The sequence below is a fragment of the Aplidium turbinatum genome, chromosome 14, assembly GCF_918807975.1.
Source record: "Aplidium turbinatum chromosome 14, kaAplTurb1.1, whole genome shotgun sequence".
Lineage (NCBI taxonomy): Eukaryota > Metazoa > Chordata > Ascidiacea > Aplousobranchia > Polyclinidae > Aplidium > Aplidium turbinatum.
In genome coordinates this window covers 18,438,674-18,466,028 of record NC_137485.1, presented here as the reverse complement: position 1 = coordinate 18,466,028, position 27,355 = coordinate 18,438,674, and the positions used below count along the sequence as shown (strand labels likewise).

General features: G+C 38.1%; 1 protein-coding gene across 1 annotated transcript; it reads left to right on the top strand.

Annotated features, from left to right (window-relative positions):
• Nucleotides 1-463: 463 nt before the first annotated feature.
• Nucleotides 464-26,676, top strand: LOC145783453 (ZP domain-containing protein-like). Its single transcript, XM_082595332.1, has 11 exons — nt 464-619; nt 1,909-1,959; nt 3,732-3,801; nt 4,080-4,257; nt 15,731-15,894; nt 17,315-17,486; nt 17,755-17,825; nt 18,838-19,021; nt 21,937-22,065; nt 24,136-24,241; nt 25,699-26,676. The coding sequence occupies exons 1-11, from the start codon at nt 553-555 to the stop codon at nt 25,845-25,847; spliced, it is 1,341 nt and encodes a 446-aa protein (XP_082451458.1). The 5' UTR covers nt 464-552; the 3' UTR covers nt 25,848-26,676.
• The last annotated feature ends 679 nt before the right edge of the window (nt 26,677-27,355 follow it).

Genomic DNA, 27,355 nt, shown 5'->3' with positions numbered 1-27,355 from the left:
CCTTTTAAGGTAGGCCTATTCTAAATAGTGGTCCATCTCAAGTTAGAAACCACTGTCTTGAAGTAGCCTATAGCCATATTTTTACGCTTGAAATAACACAATTAGTAGACTTGCTGGTTTTTGAAGTCTTTGGCATTACCGGATCTAAAATTGAACAATGACTTATCAAAATCAGATGGACACATTAATAGAAGCTATTCTGACACTGAGCTGGTGTTTTCATGATTTAATAATGTCAAAAGATGATGTGGTTCATTTATTGTCGCTCTGTCATCGCGATGCTTTTCTCCAACCGGTTCCTGTTTTGAAGTCTCTAGCATGACTCCACGTGGAATTGAACCAAGACTTTTTCAGAACCAGATGCGGAGACATTGAACTGTCTTTTTATCATTTGCTGGTGTAACTTTGATTTCGCCTCGTGCAGCTTGCTAATCGCATGCTAACTCTGTTTTATCGCAGACAACTAGTCTTTGTAGCTTAAATATTAATAGGTAGAGTCTTTTCAAAAAAAGTTACAAATATTGTCAAAATTTTGGTTTTCAACGTCACACAATGACGTCAGGAAAACATTTGTTGTGTACTCTGCTATTGCTGGCGATGACCTGCAGCGTAACTGAAAGTAAGCAAACTAAAGAATATGTATAGCCTACTACTGTTAGGTCTGTTTGTTTTCTAACTACCACGGTATTGCCATCTTTTTGACATTTAGTATCAACTTTGGTGAGCCTGTCATGCCTTTTCTGAACATACATAAAGCTATTTGAACACCCTGTGCATATAATCATGACTCTCAATTCAAAAGATGCAATGACTACAGGCTATCTACCCTATAAGATGAATTTGACTAAATTCATCATTGAAAAGTATAATTTGTAGAATAAACGCAGACTATGGGCGATGTCGTGATCCTAGATAGGTAGCCTGACAATAATATTGTGTAAAAATGCCGCAGCATAGAGCAGCAGTAACATATTTAGCATGAAGAAAGACAATGTGATAGTCCAAAAATAAATAACAGTGGGCCTCATTCATTGTTGGAACTAATATAAAGTGACAAAATATATGAAAAGAAATGCAAAGATTGAAATTTGGTGTACAAATGTAGGTGACCATTCCTCATGCAGCCTACATAATACATATGCAGTGTCAAATTGCATGTTAAAATAGGTTGCTGTTCGATAACGTATTGGGATACTGGACGAGTGACCTTTCGAAGCTAAATTATCCTATTTCAAAATACAACGTGTTAAGGCATTTTTCTTTCTTTCATTTCGAATCATTTTGAGGAAAATATGTTTCGTTTTGTTTAAAATAAAAAAGAAACGAGTTGTCAAGCATTCAGACTTACAAGAGTTCAGAACAAAAACATTTTCAAATATGTTAACTCATGGTTTGTTGTTTCAAATTCTTTGCATTTCATATTTGACTCTGTGGTGACGAATTTTGTTTCACTTTTGCGCAAAAATAGTTCCAAACAGTCTTAAATTATCGTAAGCTATAGAATGTTCGGCTTTTTATATGCCGGTGGCCTTTTTTTTTATCAAATTCATTAGTTTAACATCCAATCCAACATAAACACTATTTTAGATAATCAGAAATAGCCTATAGGCTAATCATTGGAGAGATTTTGATGTAGGCTACTAGCACAGGTATCGTGTTGACAAAACCTATCATTGTATTTAATATTTGCAGTTGGTAGAGTGTTTGCAATAATTTGGTTTCGATTTTGTCCGTGCCAAAAACCACTCTTTAAATTAGACCGACCACCAAATGTAAGTTTAACACAAGCTGCAGGATGTCTCTACAAAAGCATCATCATGGTTTCACGTCAAAAATCTTCAAAAAATCTTTTAAGTCGAATAGCGATCGATCTATACTTGGGCCATTTATCCCATTTGTATGTTACAGGCAAGCTCGCTCCAGACGAGGACAAATGCGATTACTCCAATGAGACTCTTGGTAAGTTGAAACGGTTTATTGGCCTTCGGTTACTTATTTAATATCTTGAAAAGCAAAATGTCTAGTCCACAGTAGCCTAGCTATTGAAGCGAAAAATGTTTAAAGCAATACAGGGAAACGAAGTAATGGTAAATGTAAAGGTGTAGCACACACAAGGGAGTTGGGGTTAAGTCTACCATTAGCTGACTAGTATATCTTGACATGTTTTGTTGCTTGTCACATATGTATTTTAGCCTGCATGAAGCAGGGGAATTGCATTCGCAAAAACGTTGTTGTTTCAACGTGTTTTGATGTTATATTTTGTCACACTTCGGAAGTATTTGACTTTCTTTGTAGATTATGACGACTCGCAATCTACGTCATTTTTGGAATCTAATAAACACAGTAATGTAAAGGTCCCATACTCAGATACTGAGCTTCGGGGAATGAGAAGATAAGGTTCTCATTATACTAAGCCTTCGGCACTAAGGAGAGTGGGGTGGCCACTGACCAGTTCCTTTCTCTCGGCTGCCTTTACTTCAGCAACTACGCCCACCCAATTTATTACACCCTAGGTAGAGGTGAGCGGTGTCTTTCAACAACCAGCTGAAGGCGGGAGTCGAACCAGGTTTGCATAATTGGAAAGCCAACGCCTTATCCAGCATTGCGCCATCCCACCGCTAATAACACAGTAGCATGGACTTTTAAATAGTAGAATCTGGACTGGAAACGCAGTGGACAACAGTAGGCCAAACAGTTGGTACAACAGTTCGCCAACAGTGGGCCAACAGGGTTACACAGTGGGCCAACAGTGGGCCAACAGGCCAACATTTAGAAGTCCATGACAGTAGTCTAGGCGAGAATCATTTTGCTAAAACCGATTTAGTTAAGTTTAAAATTACTGCGAGTAATAAAGGAAAGGTAGTAGGTATTAATGCGAAGTATTGTAAAATTTCAACAATGTGTGAAAAGTTTGAGCATCCAATATAAAAATGTTGAAATGGTTGATACATTAATCATCTTTAGCGTATGTGACAAGCTTTGCAGATCTTTAAAATTACAAAGTCGAGTTGCAATGTTTTATTTAAGTTGTAATTGGAAAAATAACACTTCTGATCAGCTTCTGTTTGGTTTCCTGTTTGACAATCTTCCTCTCTGAAACCGTATTCACACCAACCAGTGCATTTCTTCTCAGTGTGATTCTTTACTTCTGGTGTGTTGTTAGAGTCCCAGCTCGTTTTTAATCCTAGAAATATGAATTCCTTCACTGTTTCGATTTTTGTTGTTGATCTTGTATCCAACGAAAGTTAAATCAACTAAGTTTTAGGATTAGTTTCCCAGATATTAACCGCGTTTGTTTTTATGCTTTCCCACCAGCTTGGAAATTACTTTAGTGAATTTTAAACGATGGCTCAATTGGTTAGCGCGTCACTTCTGGAACGAAGAAGCTTCAAGATCAAGCGGCGTTGGTTCGACTCTCAGGGCGTGCGCTTGAGCAACGCACGTTAAGGACTGCTCTCCATTCAGAGTCATATAACGGATGGAATAATCCCCTGGCAACAAGACTTCAACAATCGGAAACTTCACTCTGTCAATCTCGGTGACCGGGCCTGCGTCAGTGATTCAAAGCCTTTACAAGTATGAGAAACTGCCAGGATTAAGCTCTGCAAGAAGCTTTCCCAGTCCGAATATAAAGAATCAATCAAATTGTGTTAAAAACTGTAGCAGGTTGTCGCTAGAAAAGCTAGTTGTTGCATAGTGACAAAACCTAAGTGATAACATTTGATTTTCAGTTTGGATGATCAACGCTACCGATTATCAATATGTGGATCTGAACTGCTCTGCGAAAGCAGTCAATTTCAAGTAAGTTACTTTCTTTCGTCGGATTAAAAAGTATTTACAAAATTAACAATATTTCATTCAGTTTTTATGACGTTTATTTTTGATGGTTTTGTCAGCAATTTGAAATTCATTTAGACATTTTTTCTTAGTGCTTACAGAAGGCTTAAAAATTATTATTTCCGATATTTTCAGGATTAAAGGTTGAATGACAAGGCCTGTGTCCTATACCTGCTAGGTCGCCGTAGGATAAACAGTCAGTGCTTCAGAGCAGTTATTGCTTAACTGCTTGTGCTTTCCAGACTCAACCATTCTATTTTCGACTGGTTTCATGTGAAATACGTTAAACATCTTGTCCTAGTTGACGAGGATAAGGTCCCTTTCAATGATCCAAAGTGTCAGGCAAGTAAATCTCCTGACGGATACTACAGATTTAATTTACACGACCCAGAGTTCGGAAAATGCTCCAAAAATATCTCGGTAAGAAATAAAGTAGCTTACACTTAACCTATTGTACTTTTGTTTAAAGAAGTGTAATGTCACCTGTTCCAGACGGTTGTTCGCCTGGTCAAACGTCATGTAGAAACCGTTCGGGTCTACTGAATATTACGTCATGGAAATTCCTAAAACATGAGCCAAAATTGCACCATCGTCAGTAAGACCTGTGTCAAACCTGTTGAAACCGGTTTAAACATTGTGCCTTTGAGTTATCACAAATTTTTCTGATTCATTCTCGAAGTTGTTTGTTGGAAGTCGGTCGCACATTTAACTGGTTTATTTGGTGCTTGCTAGCTGGACAAATTCTCCGTCTTTTATCCAAGTAATCTGTATCGTAGTGACAGTTTTAGAGGTGTATCGCGTTGCACCCCATTTCGATAGCCGCGGGCTAATTTTACAGAAATACACTGTTTGAAAAGAAGTTCAAGTGTGTGTTTCTTCGGTCATTATATACAGACGAACGGATTCGGGAACTTTATGTTAAAATTTTCCCACGAAGAGATTATGGTTTACCGCTGTGACCATCACCATTTAAGCATTACTTGGTAATAGGTTTACATTTATAACCTACGCAGTTTTTGCACACTTTGCCTATAACATACGAGGCGAGTTGCTCAATCCTTGGTTTAGGTATAAGCTACACTTCCTTTTATTAAAGTGGAAACTGTCTTTTGAAGTAGATCCAGTAAAGTTGTCAAAGAAAAGAGTAAAATTTGTGAAATAGAAACGTTTAGGCCCTGACGCTGCAATTAGGCCTACATAAAATTGACCAACATAAGTAGCCTACAATTATAACTTATAAAGGGACTTGTAGGCTATAATTGAAAGTGCACTGCATGGCTAAAACGCAAGTAGTTGTGAGCATTTTCTTGTATTCTTTCCAGCAATGGTAGATTAATTGCCGCTGGGGGAGAATGAGGTAAGTTGAGCCACTTTTTACTTAAACGCTTCTAGTAAGAAAACCGCTTGGTTTACAATAAAAGTGAAAGTGGCAGCATAATGGTTGATGCTTTGGCTTTAATTTAACAAAAAAATTTTTTTCATAACTCATAAGAGTATTGAAAAAATACATGTTTTAAACATTACGTCATTTTGGCTCAACTTACCTACCCCACGTGGTAAGTTGAGCCGGGGTATGAGGAAAGTTGAGCCACTCATTTAAGTTCAATAACAAAAGCTGTAGCGATGGTAGCCTACATATAAAATGCTATGCAATACATACAGTATGTTCACGAAATTATTGCCCAGCTATGTGTCCCGAATTGTAACATGGACTGTGACGCAATGGTGACGTCATCATTGCGATGCACTGTCATGCTTGAGCGACAATCTCTCATTATTTTTTCTCTATTCACTAACTCGTGTTTTCGCCGCTTGGCGAAACGTGGTTCGGCCTTTTACGATGTGATGATGATGATGGCGTATGAGCGATCTTTCCAGGCTAGATTGGAAAGCAGGAAATCTTCAGCCACTCAGCAGTCTCATCGTCCAGGACCCTCAGACCATGCGCACCGTGTGGAGGCTGATGGGTTAGGCAGTAGTGGATGACATGGTCTGCGCAGGACCGGATTTAGCTGATGGGGGGCCCAGGGCACTTTTAGATCGGGGAGCCTCCCGTGCAAAAAATTTTTCGCGCCTACGGCGTGAAAAACCACCTCTACGCATACAGTAGCATTAATCCAGCACTGCACAGCATTTGGTAGAAACTTCAAAGGCTGAAATAAAAAAAATAAAAACACAAAAATCACATTTTTTCCACGAAAGGGGCCCTTTAAAAGTAGGGGGGCCCGGGGCACTTGTACCCTCTGCCCCCCCCCCTAAATCCGGGCCTGGGTCTGCGGTCTGTTCCGTGGCACCACACTCGCATTCTGATGAAGGAGCCAGGCACCACTTGTGCATGTCCGAACGAAAGCAGGCGACGCCAGTTCGCAGGCGGTTAAGTCTGACCCACGCAAGCCTTGCGAGAGACATCCCTGGTGAACGGGGATCGGCGTCGGGTATGAAGTCACGGAGCGTGGAGGTGTGATTTTGCCACTCCGTGTTCTACATGTGGTTCGTCCAGTGTGCCGCACTTAAACCAAGCTCTTCTGCGCTCTTAAGTACGATGTGATAAATCTATCGGACGGACGTATTAGAGTGTGCTGTGACTATTCCACTTCACAATTGATCCAGTCTCTTGTTGACAATATGTAATCTTCACTCAACACATGTGGAACTTGAGTTGAAAGTAAGAAAGAAGACAGGTTGGATAGCAATTTACATAGCTGCTACCAGGAAGAAAGAACAACATGTGAAAGGATAAATTTATTTTGTTGTGACAGTTCGACTGGAAATTGCACACTTCCCAGCTGACAAATCTGCCACTTTTTTGTTGATTAAACCTCAACAGACGTTGAATCAATGTAGTACTAGCAGATCGTGTTAACTGAGCTGCAGAACAGAAAATAAAGCGATGAATTAATACACAATCCTGATTAAATAAACCTCCAAATGTGAATTTTCTAAATCAATTTCCGTTGTCTGTCAGATTTAAACTTAATCCATATGCCACTGATCAAGAGAGCATGGAAACCGGACTTTTTGCTGACGGCAGAAAGTTTCTCCAAGTGGTCGTGTGAGGAAGCTTTAACGACATCCTCTTTAAGAAAAGCACACTCATCGTCTGTTTACAGACAAAGGACAACTTTTCCTCGGACTCTCCAGGCACTTTTCTTAAAAAATTGGCCTCAATTTCTCCATCTTCATTGAAGCATTCGATTTTACCAATGTAATGCCCAGGTCGGGTTTTCCCTTGCATGTTGCTAGTAGGCTGCAGGTTACACTACAAATAAATTTAAACTTCAATAAACCAATGGACAAATTATTTTTCCAGAGATTTAGACTATTAAAAAGTAAAATACACTTTGTTATCTATTTAATGACTACATATATCATCACTTAACACTGGCAGCTGAAGTGAGGTAAGTTGAGCCACCGGCTCAACTTACCTGTACATCACTGGCTCAACTTACCTCAAGGCCGCCATTAAAAGTTAAACGGAAATTTCTCCAGTCATATATGAGCTAGCAACCTCACTTTAATAGTTTCTGAATAAGCTAACATTAGTGATTACTGTTAGACATATCAATACTGGTGAATGCCACAGACATTTTGTAAAACTCAAAAAATCTTTTTTTTCAAAAAGTTCAAAAAACTTCCCAAAATCACTAAAAACAGTTTTTCTGTCTTTCTACAAGACAAAGAACTATAATATTGACAGAACAGCTCCATATAAGATAAACGGTCAGGTAAGTGGCAGTAGAAAGTTGATGCGATTTTTATTTTTCGAGTTACAGGGGGTGGCTCAACTTACCCACTGGCTCAACTTACCTCACCTTCCCCCTATAGTCTGGTCAGTTATGCACGTTTTAGGGCTGTTTTGTGCAAATTTAGGTAGACATTTTTCATATGCATTTTCAAGTTCCTTGGACACCATAGACTCAAAATCCGTCTGGAGCCCGAAAATTTCGGGGGTGGAAAATCCCCAAAATGGCGCTCCCATTTGGGGGGTAGTGATGGCTAGAGCGCATGTAGAAAAATTGTTTTATTTTTTTAATATAGCATATGAGTACTTGTTTGGGGGTAATTTGGCCTGAAAAATTGTTTGGAAGCATAAGTTTTAACCTAAAACAATCATTGAACCAGATAATGGACAATAGTTGTCCAAAACACTAAAACCGTATGGATAAAATGACCGTTTTTGTGTAGGCTTTGTGCTAATACGTGAAAGCGGGAGGCAGGTTCACAGTAACCTGGGCAATGCAAGAGATGCGAATTTAGTTTTGAATTGCATTTGCACCAGACAGATCAACTTTTGAGTTTTAAGAGTAGGATTGTTAAGCAATCAGTCAGTCTTCGGGAAACATTGTGATTGGTCTGTCACAAAGAGAAATCCAACTATACTATTCCCTACAGGGAATAGAAAAATTGGCTTCTTCTTTTCTTTTAGTCTATAGCCTACCCAGCAGGGAATAGAAAAGTTTGACTTCCCTTTAGGCTACTCAGTCAATAGACACACCATTGCAACAGTTTTAATCTTTCTGAGTTTCAGTACGGTACGGTAAATCTTCTGTTTGTCTCCTATAATATGACCGAATATTGGTACAAACCAGACAGTGTTAGAATTATCCAATAGGCTATCAAAACTGATTAGTGTTAGAATAAACAAGCTATCAGTTTTGTGGTTCTGACTTGCTTCAAGTGTAATTGTACGACAGTTGTCAACGTTGTTTCACCATTTTAATCATTTCACCATCCTGGTTACGATAATTTGTCAGAAGCAGCCAGAATATGACAAAATTTGTTTGCCTTATCAAACTATATTTGGGTTGATTGTAAAGAACACCAAAACTTTCACTCGTCCCTGTCGCACCCCTGCAACTCAGTCACAGCTGTCTCATGGACGCACAAAGGACAAGGCTGGTTTTATCAACTGCCACCTTACGATCAATTAAGTTGTACTCTATGGTTAGGTCTAAAAACTTGATGCAAGCCTTGTTCCATCATGGGATAACCTTATCTTACTATAGCACTCTTCGCTTCATTGAAGAACTCTTAGTTACAGTAAAAGACCTTTACTGCAGATCAGGTGGAAGAGTATTGCAAACTGCCCTTCGACATGGTGTATTTACTGTGGTAGTTGATGACAACATCGACCAAAACAGCTCCAGTTCTGCTGCAACTCATCAGTCATCACCTGCATGGAACATCCGTTTCAATTGCATAATGATCAAGGTGAACAGCGGGTCAAAAGAAAGTATGCAGACATGGCCACAGACGAGGTACACCAACTGAAGTCAAATAACACATGTTCGCATGATACATTCCTCATTGCATCACTTGCAAATCTGCCTAAACATGCACAACGCCCCCAATACACTATGCATGACTTTGAAGAATCATTTAAAGAGAACATTCAACTGGTACTCCTACAACAAAGCTGGGAAAAAGATGACTGGATGCTGTCAGCAGTTACTGCAACGCAAAGGGAAGAAGAAGATTACAGTACCTGTACTTCTCCTTCATGGTTTGCATACCATACAACTAAAGCAACAGATCAAACTGCAAACATCACAACGATGAATAGCATTCTTCCAATAATTGACCACGTGAGTCATAGCTGGGATCTGCAACTGCACATTATGAGCATTGCCAAAGATTATACAGCATATCTGAATCCAGGCCAGGTCGCTGTTGAAGTGCTGGTTGTTCAGATCAACCGCTGTACGCAATGAATAAACAGATAGCCTACAGTGGTTATACACCAGTGGTTCCCAAACTATGGGTCGCGACCCAAACATGGGTCGCAAAGGGTCAAAAAATGGGTCGTGCAGAGACGATCCAAATCTGCCAAAATCGGACTGTTGTAAATTAATTTATAAATAAACTTTTTTTTCTATTGAGTTGTTTTAATCCCAACATCGACAATTATTGCTTCATAGTATGCTTTTATTTGGCTTCTCTTATCAAAATCAATATGGCAAGCAGTTTTCCCGGCATTCCAGTCACTTCCTTCAATAAATCACGGGAAACGTAAATTATTCTTTAAGTTGACAATTTAAGATTTCTAAACTATTTTTTCTTAATTTGAAGTTCATTTTTTCTGCGACCCTGGTGCTGGCAAGCCACTACGTAGGCTGTGATGCAAAATGTTGTCAAACGAATTCTTAAAGAAGAACAAGTTAAAGATACATCCGATGCATGCAAAATATGAGCGTATTTTTAAGCACCGACAAGGCACTGGAGCCAAGCCGGTTCGACTCAGCAACGAATCTAGCACTTTTGCTTAGTCTCATGAGGAAGACGAGCTACAGCAGACCACCCTACAACTGATTGTCTGTGTCTTGTTTATAGCAGGCAAAGATTGCAAAAACAGTGGAGTGGTAAAATTAATTATACAGGTTCAGTAACGTAGCCAGGAATTTTGAAAAGGGGGGTTTTGACCACCCAGCGGCGGGGGGTGTGGGGGCCCTCCCCCAGAAACTTTTGAAAAATTACTTTGAATTTGATGCATTCTGAGAGCATTTTCAACAAAAATGTGGGTACGAATATTCCTGTAAAATGGTGCTGTCCGGTAACATAGCAAAAGGATAAGATCATGTTTTCTTCGGCATTTTTCGGAAATAAAGCTAAGTCTCTGTGTTTTCTTGTTGCTAATTCCTGGCTGAGATCTTTGAATGTTTATTATTGGCAAAACTCGCTCTTTTAATGCAATTTTGTTTAAAATTAGGCAATTTTTTTTAGACTGAAAGCATCATTCTCAATATCGTGACGTCACACACGTGCCAAAGGGGGTGTTGTAACCCCCAAACCCCCCCCCCCCCCTTGACTACGCCACTGTACAGGTTACCTGTGTCTTGGGTCGCTAGATGCTAACAGAACTCAAATTTGGGTCGCGTTCAAAAAAGTTTGGGAACCACTGTTATACACAAACCAGTTCAAAGACGATAAATTTTGTTTCCTGGGTGGATTGCATATTGAACATACAGCTCTACTCTGTGTAGGTGTAGAACAGCTGCTGAAAGGCACTGGTCTTGATACGATTATCAACTCGACTGCTTTACATACTGTCAGATTGGTCAATGCCGTAGCCTATGTCATGTGAACCACATTAAAAAAGTAAGATACACTTTGCAAGTGACAGCAGTATGCTTGAAAAAACTTTTAAAGGATGCTTATGAACTATCAGAACATGAAGACGGACAATAATCATTCCAAGATTGGCTGTCTAAAAGTAATGAAAGTACAATGTTCAAGTATTGGTTCAGCATTCTACAAATCACAAAAACAGTTTTACTATACGTGGGATCCTTGCGAGAGGCTAACCTTCCACTTTTCATAGGTACAATGGAAGAATTAATACCTCTATTTTTTGCATTGGATCACATCAATTATGCTCGGTGGTCGTCAGTCTTCATACAAGACTTAAAGGAAATCCAAGTGTTACACAGTCCATTGTTTGAACACTTTATGGCTGGTCACTCTGTTGTAAATACTGTGCGAGAGCAATTCTCCAAAGTAGCGTTTGACCCGTGCCACGAGCAAAACAACAAACATGTAAAAACATCCCAAGGAGGATATATCGATCTGGTCAACAAGGAAGGTCTAGAGTCTAGACTTTCTACGCAAGATCGAGATATGTCTTCCAGAGATGCTTCACTACCTTGAGAAAGTCGATGGTAAGAATATGGCCAAACAACACAAAGAATGTTCAATTGTTCAGCGGCATTTATCGAGCAGTTTGTGCAGGACTGTAAAAAGCTATACAAAAAGCTTCACATTAACCCATTCAGCAGTCAACAACAGTTTACAAAGCTGAATTCGTCGGCCATTTTTTCAATAGAGCTTACTGTTGATTGTAAGAAAATCTTTGACTTGGGCACAGTACAACAAATTCAAGAAGACCCGTTTTGTTGAAAGGACAGATGATGTAATAAAAGCACCAATCAGAAAGAACGCTTTGAAGTTGCCAAGCACTGCTGGGAAAATTCAAATAGAATGCTCCACAATGATGTTTAATCCTGCAATGATGAACAAGCTTTGTGATGCCTGTTGGAACAAGAAAGAACTTGTCATGGATGTTTTTTGCTTTGAATTTACAGGCTTGAAAGAAGGCCTTTTATAATTTTTCATGTCTACTTTTTCTGTAGTTTAGTTTTATTGTTAGCCAGCAAATTAATTGAAAGTATTTCGTAATATGCGCACAATTCTGTCTGTATTTTAAGGATTACCAGAGTGCCTGGCAACCAAAGATGGCTTACTATATCACTACCAAAAATCAAGGATCATTGATTGCTTGACAATTAAGTCAGCCACTTATCCAAAAACGGCAGATAGGCTTGTGGTTGACCTTTCTGTCATCATTCGAGCCAAGGCTGCTACCGTGGAAAAGAATTCTACATTTGAGGAATTTGCAGTAATGGTCTTCTTTTTCTTTTTTTTCTTCTTATCTTTATCCTGCATTGCGGGAAAGCAAACTTGAGAGCTATGCATCGGTGTACGCCTTCCGACATACACCTGACCCACGCTGCAGCCGACGACAATGTCTGTTTCCGGTTGTCTACTCTACTTATGACTTAAATTTGGTACTCCTCATTACTCGAAATCAATCACTGGGTTGAGGCAATTATCGTAAAGTTACTTGCCCAGAGAAACAACAGCAAGTGCGGGTGGCTGGAGTCAAACATGCAGGCTTTCGATTGCGAGTCCAACGCGCTAACCACTCGGCCACTGCTGCCGACCTTAAATAAGGAGAAAAGAGCCAGAGCCAGCATAGCAGAAAAGCTTGTGGAAAACAGAATTGACTTGATTGCAGACCAATACCACCACCACGCCTTAAGCATAAAGAGCATTACAAGGAAACAACGTGGGTCGGACACTAGCCCAGAACTCGGCAAACAAACGAGATTGAACCAACTTATTGCTGACATCAGCAAGGAGCATCATTGGTCATGGCAAAAAGACTTTTGCATCACTAGCGTTAGTAGTGTTTGAGCCAATTTTGGCGATTATGATACAAGCAATAGTGATCACCTGGCTTTAGAAGAGGCTGATAACAGGATTGTTTGCCACATTAAGGATATGTTGCAAAGTGGTTTGCCAACACTATGTGTATGGACTGTGGATACAGATGCAATTATCATCCTCCTTGCTTTCATGAAGCAGTTATTGATTGGAATGCCAACACCCCACGAACTGTCGACTTTGGCTCCGGAAAACACAGGCAGACCATCTCCATCAATGCTGCGTACAATCATTTAGGAGAGGCTGTCTGCTTGGGTATATTATTTCATTGAGTAAATCAAACAACAACTGTATACGGTACGGTAACCAACTAACTATTTGCTAAATATTGTTCTTTTTGACTGTTTTTTTTTTTTTTGCAATTTTTTGCTATTTTTATGTAAATAACTGGCTATGTGATAATTTTAGATGGAAATAGGTGCTTTCAAACGATTTTTGGGCCAAATTACCTCAAATTGATCACCCACATGCTATGATTTAAAATATTTTGACATTTTCTTGTATGCGCTTCATTGTCTTGTAGCCCCAAAAGTGGGAGTAGCCGTTTGGGCACCTTCCACCCCCAAAATTTTTGGGCTCCAGACGGTTTTTACATCTACTGCACCTAAGGAACTCGAAAATATAGGTGAAAAATGTCTACCCAAGTTTGCACCGAAATGTGCATAACTGACCAGACTAGTAGCAGAGCTTGACTTTCAAAGAAAAATTGTACGGAGGGGTGGGTGCAAATTGAATGTGACTACATTAAACAGCAGCCTGACTATAACAACATTCGTCCACTCTATGCAGGGATGCGAAAGTTGGCCCATGATGTAGTTTCAATACAGTAAAGTTATGGCTGTGAAGTGTGAACAATGGACGATCGATCTTAGCGGATAACCATAGTAGCCGACACCTTATCCAGGCAGTGCCGACGATGATGAGTCATGGCTATGCTATTGCAAAGAATAATTTAATCGACAGTACTTTCCAGAAACAAATTTTGTTGGCTTTGTACGCATTACAATGTAGCCAAAGTTATGAATGTAGTACAGAAGCAACGTTTTGTAATCTTAACTGTACAAAAAACAGTAGCTAAACATCCGTTTAGTTAGATGTAGATTTCATCATTGTTTTGTCAAAAACATAGTTTCATGTAATCTATTTTGTTTGAAACAGCTCTTATAACGATAATAATAGATTTTGTATGTTGATCAAACACTTTATCCGTAAGATCACGTGCAGTATTTTGCACTTCACGACCATTTCTTTGTTCTAAAACTTCCAAGCATTTTATTTTAATTTTAAGCGTATAAGAAACGAAGTTGTTACGTTTTCGAAATGCAAGAAAACTAAAGAAATACTCTTCAAAACGAAAAACAATCGTAGATTCAAAGCTTTTTCATATGCAACTAACTTATCTGATTAAAATAAAAACGAGTGATGCAATAAATAGTGGAAACTGTAATCTACTGAAAATTTGACTGGGCACTAAGAATAAATAGTTAAATAGCTCGGTTAATTATACAAGAGTGATGCGCTTGTGTTGACAGAAGCCCAGTTCACATGAAGCTACTACGCTAATAAACAAAACAACAAGCTGCAGCGAGCAAAAATTATTGTGATTCCAAATATAAGCTATAGGACGTTTTTGCTAATCTTTAATCCATCGTTAAAAAATCTTGGAGATGTCACCAAACCAGATCATCTTTTATAACATCTATTTAGACAAAACACATCCTAAAATTACAGTATACTGGGTCGCAAATAATGATGTTTGCTGTTATTTTGCAATCGTTTTTCTTTTTCTAAAACAATTGTAGTGTTTAAAGAAATACATTTTATAGAAAACTGAAAAATAGAATTATTAAAATGTTTTTGTAAAGGATTTGCGAAAAAGTCTAATGCTGAAACAGAGTTTTTTACTTTTGCAGTCAGGAAATATAAACGAGATGTTTATAATTCAATATAATAAAATGAACCGATATGATAAATGGTACAGCTGTAATACCACAAAAGAGTGCTTAATGCCGAGCAGAACTAATTCAAGTAGAATGAATCACCATCATCAAAGTAACCTTTACAGCTTGTTTCACCCTTTGCTGGATCGTCAGATGATGCTTATTTTGAATTCCATCTGGATTAGCATCTTCTCATGATCCCGTAAAAGGGTGAAACAGGTTGTAAAGGTTGGGTTACTTTAATAATAGTGAGTCAATCTACTAAATAAAATGAGCCTGTAGGCTTATAAGTTGATTCAAATGCAGGCTTTCTTTTTAACTTAAAAAAAAACATTTACTCCCATCATATGATTCACAAAATTAAGTTAATTTTTAAACAACAGAAATTATTTTACCTTTCTGTTTTCATTTTTACCTTTACAGTTGTGTATATTTCTTATTGTAAACCTTTGTTGTTTGAAAATATGTGAGAAACAAACACAAATAGTATAAAAGGACAATAGCAGTTTCGCATACTTGTAGGTAGCTTTGATCCGCTAACGCAGGCCCGGTCACTGAGATTGACAGAGTGAACAATTCGCTGTTTGAAATGATGTCTGCAAATTATTTATTCTTTTTGATGCTACTGAATAGAAAACTACCCTTAAACTGCTTTGTTCAATCGCACAACTTAAGAGTCGAACCATCGCTGATTGGCTTTGTCCAGACAAGTCATCATTGCGCCACCTACCGATCTTGTTGTTACTCGGCTCGCAAAGCATAGTTCGTCTAAATGAGCTACCAGAATTGTGGCATTTACTAAAAATTATTTTTGTTTATCCTTTATTTTTTTTATTTTAGACCTACACATCGTTTTTTTTTTTTTAATTGCTCCCCCCCCCTTAAGGCTACTTTCTGGGTTCGCCCCTGGCTGTGGTCAAGCATTCGAAAGTTAATCTTTTGTTCTTATCAAGGTCAACACGACCACCGACTACATCCACGTCAAGTACAGCCTGTGTGTGGTTCCAGACTTTCACGGTTACAACATAACCAGGGACAGTGAAGTATACATCTACTTCAGCTGTGTCTACTACAAGCATCTGCGCCTTGATCTATATCCACTGAAGCCTATTCAAGAGTAAGATTTTGTAACTAAACCTATCCAATAAAATGTGAAAAAAAACTTGTTATCCTAACAGGGTTGTGTAACCTGCGGCCGGCGAATAGAATATGTCTCTTTCAGGGTGTTAGCCTACATTAGAGTGCTCGTGGCAAATTGCTGAAAGGAAAGATTTGGGTCCGATTTTCGTCGGTTTTGTTTGTATTGTTTGATTTTTGTTAGTTTGTTGTCATCACCGAGTGTCGAACCCGCGTCGCTAGATTGATATCTCACCCGCAGTACCGTTGGATTGGCTTTTTCCACTGCCAGTCATCATTGCGCCACCTACCGATCTCAAAATATCATCTGGTAGTGATACCAGCAAGATTGAAATGCTCAATTCTAAACACGAAGAGCTAAATAGAAAAATCGCTCAAGTTACAAATAACTTTTTTTGTGAAAATTCTATTACGTTTTGGAAGGCTGCAGCAAACTGTTTAACGTAAGAGCAAGCTTTGGCCTTTGAACTACGCAGTGTTAGGATCAATGTAAATTTGAAAAAAAAAATTTTCTTCAAATAGTCCTCAAATGCACAAAGCTTTGATTTCAGTTTTGCTTCGACATGCTGAAGAACAACCTCATTCCAACTTTGACGCACCCATAGATATGTAGGCTATTCCAAATCTAAACAATATTGTGAGCTTGACAAATTGCTATCAATACATAAATATACAAGCAGTTCCTGGCTGGTTCCACATGGATTTCAAATTCTATAAATATCTTTTTAAAGTATTTTCTTTGTACCAGCAGCGTGGTTAAAATGGGATGTTGAGCGTCAACTTCTTTTGAGACGATGAGTGTAACGTTATAATGAATCAATGATTTAAAACAATAATAACAGTATTATTCACTAGCCTATTACCGTAGCTCACTGTTACTGATTAAATTACCATGAAGCTGACAGTTGATCCCGTTGACCACCCAACCTTTTCGATTGCTCTTTTGCATCGCTAACAAGATTTTCACAAAGCTTTGTTACTCTTCTTTTTTCGGTAAATCTTTCTTTTTAGAATATTGGTGTTTTTCATGAGAAATAAAGCATCCAGTTTTTATGTTAGCCGCTAATAATGAGTAACGTATGTAGAATGTAGATGCAACTCATGGTTTAATCTTGTGGGTTGTTTTTACCTCCCAGTAGTGAAGGTTGCACATCCTGATCATAAGGTATAATGTTCAAAAGCCACAACGTTTAACGCAAGCCATAAAAATGCTAAAAAATAACGAAAAAAATTAAGAATAAAAACAAGTTTAAGTTTGACTTCAATTTTTAAAGTAGCCTAGACCAAGATTTGTTGTAACATTTTTTTTACGCTTCGGCTCACTTTTATTGATTGTTGAAGTCTGTTGACAATCATTGTCGTAATGTCGTTTGACGTTGGTTTAAGCTTGTATATTTCAGTGCTGTAAAGTACGTCCTGCCAATTGGAAACCTAACAGAAATCAAGTTACAACTTTACCGCTTTACTGATACGTTTGAAGTCAAGGAACCATCAAAATACGTTTATAACGGTGATAAGGTTTATCTCAAAACGTACATCGACGTAGACCCAAAATGGAATATCACCTTGCAGGTGAGCTAATGACAGGATAAGTAACTTTGTATGAAATTGCCTCCTTTATACCAAAGCTTTTGATGCTTTAGCGAGGGAGGTATATTGATCTGTTCTGTGTACGGTATTGAAAAATAAAATTTCTGCACATATTGCACCAACTGTTACGTCCATGCTTAAAACAAACGAAAAACATAAAAGCATGCCAAGCTAAGTTATGTCACAGCGATATGTCCATTGATACAGCGAGCATGCATTCTGTCTATTTCAATTTTACTAACTTTTCCAGGCAATGCGCTGCTATGCCACACCAGGACCAGACCGGTACGACATGTATCGCTACAATATAATTGAACAAGGGTAAGTTATAGTTTACCGTAGTAACTATAAGTCAATAACAGGTTACCATAAATTTCGATCTTTGTAGCCGCAAGTGCATAAGCAGAGGCAGACAAACCCCGCTGAGTAAATTCTTCTAATCATGACCGCATTTGTGATAACTGGCAATAGTCCGATTAATTTTAAGCAAATGGAGCGACCTAGTCTGTCACCTAATAATTAAATTGTTTAACTTAACTCATCTCACCATTGCCAGATGTCGTACCTTTTTCAAGCTGTTTTTAAATAATTGTTTTACTTAGATTCACAAATCATATATTTCAAATTTTACATTGCAAAGTTATTATTTTTTCACTTTTAAAGCAAACTAATTATTTCCTAATTCTGGAAGTTTTGCATAATCTACTGATACTTCTAGTGGTTTCCAATTTTTGTAGTCGTAGCCCCTTTGGAATAGCATCCAATCTGCCAATACTTGAACTTGCAAGGGTGATACTGAATGCAAAACTACCCTTGCAAAATTATCATGATATTAAAAGCATGAATTTTAGAGATTAATTTTATTTTGTACTTTTTATAAAACTCAACGCATTCACGGGTTACAGACCCTTTAAAACCTTCCAGCAACCCCCAGGAATCTGTTGATCTCAAGGTAGAGTACTCAGTGGAAACCACTTTGAAATTTAAAATTTGATGTAGCCTACAGAAATGACGCAGACGTAGAGATCCAAATGGCGCGATGGTCACATGGACAGTTTGAAGTTTTTGGCTTGCAATAAAGGAGGTGTTATTTTCTTTTTATTAAATTCAGTGTTTAAGTGCATATTGCGCTGCTGCATCTATCACAACTTAGGACACTTATTGCTTGATCTTACCATATTTTTGTTCACATAGTTTTTAGCCAATGTACGGTACGTTTAAAAGTACGCTTTCGAAGAGCGTAAGCTGCCTCGTTATGCAAAGCTTCTACTCTCTAGCCTAGCCTGAGGTACGGACTAAGAATAGTGCTACTTGAAATTTTTTCATTGCTCAGATGCCCTGCCGCTGATGAAATTGGACTGAATAATGCGAACGATGTTAATTTCAACTTTATGGGCAAGAAAGTCGAATTCTCGTTCACCGGATTTCATTGGAGACACCTTCCAACAGCTGGGCAGAAAATATATGTCCATTGCGACATAAACATTTGCAACAGGGATGAACAAGACTGCACAAAAGTAAGTATTTTCTTTCTGGTTTAAATTGAAATACGGCCACGGGCTTCACTGAGTGTGCACTGGCCGCATTGAATCACTCACATGTGAACAAATGCACCAATTAGTATCCTAGCAATGTCTGTGTCCAATCCATATCCCACTTAGCAAATTAGTCATTTTTTCGTGGGTTTAACGTCTGTAGATAAGCAAATAGGTCTCTGAGCGATGTCCAATTACTGATAACTTCTACAGACAATTCGAGTAAAGTCTATAGAATTACCGATGTGTGCAGTGGCGGGGGCCATGCCCCCATTCCCTCTTCAAAAAATATTGATTTTATAGCGTTGTTGTAATTGGGTAGTGCAAACATGATATTATTCAAGAGTTGTCTTGGGTAGCAGGGCTGTATTAACCGCCCCTCGTACCCCTCGGGGGGCACGTGTGTTTAGGGGCCCGCTCATTTAATGTTTTAAATATTGCTGCAGGAGCTCGATATTCAATAGCTTAAATCACGCAAGGTCTTATTTATTTAGCGCGGTTGCGATAATTTTTGTTTAAAGTTGGCTACTACCGTAATAAATTGCATTCGATGTTAAACTTTCCCCGAGAGGTTCGATTTATGCTTTAATCTGAAGACATTGCTTGTTAGTCGAACTATTGCTGTATTTACTTATCCGTTTAAGCCAGTGGTTCCCAACCTTTTTGTGGCTGTTACCCTAATCTCCACCCTGAAGTGAGCCAATTACCCCCAAGATCAATTTTTAAAAACAAAGGTGTTTATTGCTATGTATTTCAATGTACATACTGAATACAAAATAACAATGCGTGGTAAACATTTAAAGCGAAGGTTGGGCCTGGACTTCAGCCGCCAGCTTTGTGATCCTGGGCTTTGTGGTGCTGAGGGCGATTCTTGCGTCACTTTTGACATCCTGGCAATTGCGCATTTTTGTCTTCATTCCCAAGACAGTTGAAAATCCTTGTTCACAGCGATACGTTGTTGAAAAAGAGGTCAGGATATTTAATGCCCTTGTCGCTAATGTTGGCGCGTTCTGGAGTCTGCCAATCCAGAAGGGTTTCAAGCCTTTCCCTTGAAATCAAGTTTCAGCGCTTCGTTCATTCGGAGAGTGATAAATTCTTCTTTGGCCGGAAAGTCATCATCATCCACCTGGCTGTCATCACGTGAAAGGCTCAGTGCACCATTGGAGACTTGCCGCGTCCAAATTCGGAAAGTATAGTTGTCTATCTTCTTGGCTAGCTGGCCTAAGTGGTCAGCTATGTCCTCTTTCAATGCCGCTGTCAAGTCAAGTCCATTACCTTCGAGGTACACGACGACTTGTCGAGTGTCTGAAACTGCGCCACTGTGCCTCTTCCAACTCGCTTGTTCTACAATTTAACCTTTGAGATAAATGCTGCTATGCGGCTACTTTGGCGTCGATCACAGTTACATTCTTGCCTTGAATTAAAAGATTGCCTTTGTTCAATTCACCAAAGATATCAGGCAGGTTGCACAGCTGGGAAATCCACTGCTGGTTAGAGAAGTATTCAGCTAAGTCGGACTTCTTTTCTACCAGAAAAACATGGATAGCCTCACGAAGTTCGACCAGGCGGGTTATCACTTTGACACGAGACAGCCACCGTGCTTTTGTGCGGTACAGTAATGCTTCGTATCTTTTTCCCATCTTCTTGCACAGTTCCTTGAAAAGACGGCTGTTCAATTCATTCGGTTTTATACTGTAATATTCACAACCTCCACTGTTTCCAAATAGGGTCTCGTTACCCCCCAAAAATAAGCAAATTACCCCCCCGGAGGTAATTTACCCCCAGGTTGGAAACCACTGGTTTAAGCCTACTATCCTGCTGATCATATTCACATATCTAATAATTCAATCCAAATGTGCATTGACATACGCAAAGACCGTGAGAGTTTATATTTCACCAACAGATAGCCTCTTCAACCTTATACCCTGGTCAGACTATAAAGTACAATTAGGCTACGGTACTCTTGATAAAAAATGTCAATTTATATCGAACGCTCCCCCCTTTCCCTTGAGAAAATTCTGCGTAAGCCACTGCATGTATGGTAGTCACATGAGCAGAAGTTCTAGGTTCAGCTCCACATGAAATTGATAATGCGAAAATCACCATGTGAAAAGAAATGTGAAAATGCGTGTTCCATATGAAATTAAGATTTTTCTATCAAGGTATTTCAAACGTGGTAGTGTAAAGGCTAATTGAGGAACATGTAGCCTATATGCTACCTGATGATGTGGCGACTAAAGCACTTTTGCAAATAAATGGCAAAAGAGAGAATGATCAAATAACGAATATTGTGAATTGAAGTGCTGCACTGCATCTTTGCTTTGTATAACTTTGTTTAAATAAGCAATAAGTTTGAAATCAACTTTGTTTCATATCTTTTGTGTTCTTACTTTCAAATTTCGAGTAGGTTATCTGTTGTGACAATCAGAATTGTAATTGAATGTCATTAATTACACATTTCCATCAAAATAAAATCGGTCTAAATTACACTTAGTGAGACTCACGCATGATATCAGTAGGCTACCGGTACTTTTGTTAAGCCCTCAATTGGGGTGCAAAAGGGACTTTTACATTGCAACTTAATCTTTATCAAATACAATTCTGCTTGTCTTTGGAAAAGTCAAACTCTCAAAAATTATCGATGAACATAAATATCGAAACATTTAATTTTTGTGATTGAAGCGTGTAATCAATTACGTTTGAAAGTAGTTGTAATTTGAAAATGTCAGAACAATGTAATGGTAATGTAATTAAAAATTTTGATGCTGTAGGACGTGCAGGGTAATCGCAATGTAATTGAACTGAAAACTATGCAATTGATCCAACTGTGGTGACGATTGACCTCAGGATAATGTTAAATTGAGCTTACCGTGTCTATTCCTACGTTTGTTCTTTAGAATCCTCCTTGTCTTCCAAACAGACGACGCCGATCAGTTTCTGATGAAGAGTTACAAAATGTGAAGCATGCCACAGCGGGACCGTTTGATATCGTTCACCAGGAATCCGTTGAATCTAAGTGTAACAAAGTAATTGAACATATTTGTTTAGCATCAAGGATTTTACATTTACCCAGTCATTTATCTTGCTGGTTGGCTGGCGGCAGTGTACAATAGCCAGATTTCCATAAATTAAACTAGTTTTGTTTCATATGTAGCCTGCTATGGAGCGGTGCAGCCTCATAGACGAATACATGTCACGTGGAACCTAATGTTTAGAAAAACCGGTCTGTTGACCTGTTTTTATTGCTCTAGTGTAGACAGACAGTAACAAATCTATAAAAGAATTGAGGGGTATGGACAAACAGCGGGCGGACAATCTCGTAGCATTTGAGCTGGACATCTGTTATGTATTTAAGTTAATGATAATATTAATGTTAAGTTTTGTTTATTGTCGCTATACAACGGCTAAGGTCATTCTTTTCTCGGTCTGTAATAGCTGCAAGATTGGCTCAAGTTGTATGAATCTGACTGTTGACCATGAAGCACCAACACTGCAAAGCATACGTGGCTTTATTTTACAAGCATCTACTGTTTCAAGCAGTTTTACTTTTCAAAGTGAATCTTGCAAAGTCGGCTGAGTCCCAATTTCTGATTAAAATGTAGAAACCAATTGGGCTACTAGTAGCAACAAGACTTAACCCTTTCGTTCACGTTGTAGCCTGACTGTGGTTCCCAAATCCTAGCCTTTAACACTGGGGAACCGGCAAAATTTAAGAAAATCTTCGCGGACTGGAAACAAAAAATCGTAACAAATTGAACAGATATTTGTAATCTTTTGTGAACCAAATTTTTTGTTGCATGCCGTAATGCGAGATTTTAGCATAAGCTGCATATTTGAGACAACAATTGCAACAAAACTTCTATCAAATCAACTCAAACAACAAAATGTTAATCCATTTACAAACCAAATTAATGCTAGTGAAAAATTTATATCTGTTTCGCTGCCAGTATGCGAGCAGTATGCGAAGCATCAAAGAAGTTTCGGCAGCATGCAGCCCTGCTTCACCATTCAATCGATTTCTTTGTTTTAATTAAAGTTAGATTCATAGACAATCACCATCACATCAGTTTGATTGCTTTGAAAGTTAGATACGAAGTTAGACTGCAAAGTAGAATCACAATATAATTCCATCAGACTTTTTCGTGAAGATTAAGATCGGATGTGCTGACATTTTCGATGAATGGGTTGTTGATCCAAAGGTTGCCATTTCGAGGATCTCCGCAAAATCATTGTCAAAATCGTTAGCCAACTCTTTCAAGTGTTGATCTACAATGCTCATGAACTCTTAAGTTTTCCCCAATTGCAACTTCATTTCACCAGCTTTTTCTCATTTCTGCCAACTCCTATAGCTTATCTCTAAAAATATCTTCACCCCATTCCAAAACGCTGTTTTCCCACTACTTTCCGCATTCCGTCACTTTTTGAACATTTTTCCCAAAATCTGATGATGCAAATAATTTTGAGAGCTTTCTTAGACCATAAAAATTTTTGAAAGCCTTAATTGGTTGGTTTAGTTTTGAATCTTTATCCTCGGAGCCTCGGAGATGACAAATCCTTGACTGGTTATTCCTGGTAGTTTCGCATAGGTATGCTTGTAGAGCAGTGGTTCCCTACCTGGGGTCCGCGGACCCCTTGGGGATCCGTGAAAAAGCATTTGGGGGTCCGTGATTACCTTGATGAGTTTGGAAAAAACGATCTTTTTAGCCTACTTTCATTTCTCTCATTATTGTTAATTGAGTTTCACGCAAAATTTAGATAGGGGTCCGCAGAATTAATAATTTGTCTAAAGGGGTCCGTGACAACAAAAAGGTTGGGAACCACTGTTGTAGAGGCTTTTGACACTGGGCCGGTTACCGAGTTCTGAGATATGAGTGGTGTACTCACTGCACTGCGCGGCTGAGTGTTGCCCCACTCCAATCTCTTGTGGTTAAAACTCCATACTGTCAATCGAAAGTCCACTTAACTTATACAAATAGTTTTATTGAAAATTAAAGTTTAATTGTTTGTAGATTCAGAGTGTGTCGCAGTGAAAATTCTTTTGCCTAGCTTGTGTTTGCTTCAAAAGTGATAATGTTTCAACTATGAATACAATGCAGGTGGCTATGAACTGCCACTTTGATTGTGCTATCGACGCAATGGGACATTCACGATGTATTTGCCCTCGTGGTGCTGTGCTTGGATTCGATGGGAAAGCATGCTTGTGTGAGTATTCAAATTAAACCTAACTGCTCTGATAGGTGATAGGTGAATTTTTGCAACCTTGACCACTATATTGATCATGACAGGGTTGATTGAATCGCACTATGGTTGTATCATAGTCAAAAATATTGCAACTAAACCTTTTTAATATGAACCTTTTTTTGACAACAGAATAACTACACAACATTGCAAAATGCCAAAATAATAACTTTTGTTTGGCAATATAAAGTTTGCAATGTTTAATAGCTAATGTTTCACTTTGTTTACCGTACCACTGATGGTCAGCGCACAACTCGTGGGGTAATTTTTGCAGCTTTCGTCACTCATTTAATTAATGTTGTTTTCGTTGTTTGCATTGTTTACGAACTATACTCGAGAATCAGAGTTTCGAAATTAGAAGATAGAATTTCTGTGCGGTACATATCATGCAGCTTGGGCTTCGTGATTTTTTATATTTTAAGTATAATATATAAATGACGGAAGCAATCAAATACTTGTTTAAAAGTTGTTTGGCTAACATCAAACGAAAAAATATGAAAAACGAAATCGTTACAAATAGGCCTAAAATGTGAGGGTGCTTTCAAATACGCAGAAAATTACAACATAATTGATTGTATTTGTCAGCATCTAACTAACGAAATGGCTTTCTGGCATAGCCTAAACAGCCGCGAGATTCGGTTCAGCAGTTTTAACGTTGAATGAAAACGAAGTGATTCTACCAACCCTCGATTGTCTCACTGTTCTATGAGTACTCAGCCTTATGCTGACGCCAGGAAGGCAGTTTCTTCTAAACCAGGGATTCCCAGCCTGGGGGCCATGGAAAAATTTGAAAAATATTAATTTTTTTAATTTTTTATCTCTAAGTCCACTCCAACACTATATAACAAAGGAAATAAATTAAAATTTAATAAAAATACTACAGTAGTACCTTTTGCCCAAATCTTCATGAAATGGTCTTTAATTCCCGGTTGTTTCAAAAAAATAATTTTTTTAGTTAAAATGACGTTTCTTAATTTTTTTAAAAGGTTGAAAAAATAGGGGGCCATTGATTTTTCAAAATTTTCAAAGGGGCCACGGTGTAAAAAAGATTGGGAACCCCTGTTCTAAACACTCTGGTTTGATGGCTGTTGCAAAAAGTGAATTGGAGTCACGAAAATGTCCTTTCCGTGCAGCAATATCATAAAGTTTGGTAGATCTTACATGTCACAAGGTTGCAACTTTCTTTTTACACCGATGCAGAAATTTTTTTCTGCAATACCTTGGAATTATTTTAGCAATAGTTGCTGTGTTCGGCCGATGAGTAACGATTAACAAAGCAACAGCAAAAGTTTATAAATTAGTTTATTGCTTGATTTGCTTCCCACTGACGTTTGGCACACCGTGACAATGCAAATAATGTAGCTTCATGATATGAGCATATTTCACATCTTTGTGATTTTTTTTCGTTTTTGCTTTGTCAGATTTTGGAAAAGATGCTGAACAAGTGATGGAAAGTAGAACGACAATGCGCATGTTGCCGCTCCTCCACGGTGCCTTTATTGTTGCTATGGCGATGGTAGTTGTTGTTTCTTTTGCGGCCGGCTACATTCGACGTCGATCTGAGAAATAACTTCATCAACAGTTATATACAACAGCTTATCATAGGCCTACTTGATATTCAGCTAAAAACTTTTAAAATCTGAATACATTTTTGAATCCCTTGTTGTTTATAGTTAACCTCAATAACGAAAAATGCGAAAACGTGTCGTTAGTTTCATCTGTCATTGTTTTTCTGATAAACTTGTTAACCTTGCTAAACATTGTTTATATCTTCTGATGAAACTAGATCTGGTCGAAACAAATAAATTCGAAATTTTAGTTTTGTTTTGCCGCAAAGTTCTAAGCTTCCTTTCGGTCCGAAAATGTTTTTTTGTTAAATATTGTTTCTACTTTTAAAAAGTTTGTTTAATGTTTAAACAAATTTTGCTTTTTGTCGATCCGGATTTCAAACGAAATGCACATGTTTTCAAACGAAAAACAACTTAATCAACGTATAGCCTATGGCATCACTTGATGTTTTTGAAGAGTGACACATTTTATATCCTAATTAATTGTAATCCTTAGGTTTACATACTTAATTTGACCAAAAACGTTTATTTCAAATAGTTCAAAGTAAAATTCAGAATGTTTTATACCTTACTTCATATTATGATTAATCAGTTAAATGTGTCCAAATGGGTTAAATTTAAACACATGCTGGAAGAGTTATATATTGTATACCGTTTCTTGCTTATTTGTTTTATCACCTAGAATTGAGAGCGGTAAGAAGTTATTGCTGCTTTACTGTGCAGACTTCTTGTTGATGTGTACAGCTTTAGTTTGATTGACTATCGCAGAAATTGTGTAAAAAGTTCTTTGGTTTACATATATACGAGAAATAAAAAACAAAATCAAGATTATATTCATTCAGTCAGATAGGGTCGTTAAGAGAGTAACCGTTGTCGCATAGCTACCGAGCGAATCGGTTATGAGAGCCCCCAGTGAAAAACAATAAGGGCACGTTCAAATAACTTAAGAGAAAAAAAAGAAGAAAGTATATATCTGTCATGAGTCAATTACAAGAACGTGTGAGTTTCACTGCATCTTCTCAAAAATCCTCTTTCTCCAAAAAAGAAACTGAAACTGCGTCAAACCTATTCATTGAACTCCTTGTAGATCTTGCTGATTTCCATCCACTTTAGCGTTAGCATATCCATGATTGTTTCAACACATGTTTCAATGCAACGGAGGATGGGTGAACTGCGAACTTTCACAAAAAAAAATCCTTTTTTAATGATTTGATCTCCAACGTAAAATTGAAAAAAAAAATCTCTGCATCAAATGAGGTGGATCAAGTTTTGAATTTGTTAATTAAATAATTTGGAAAAAATTGAGAGCAACAATATGTTAGATTGGTATTCCCGCCCTTATTCCATAATTGCGTCTATAAGTTAAATATAACATATAATTAATTGTCCAATGTTTATTGATTCAATTGGGCCGATAGCACAGGTCAACAATTTAAAACCAACTTTTTGGTACAAAAACAAAAAGGTTGTTTTTAGGGGAAATTTGGGTCACTACGTTTGAAAATGAGGT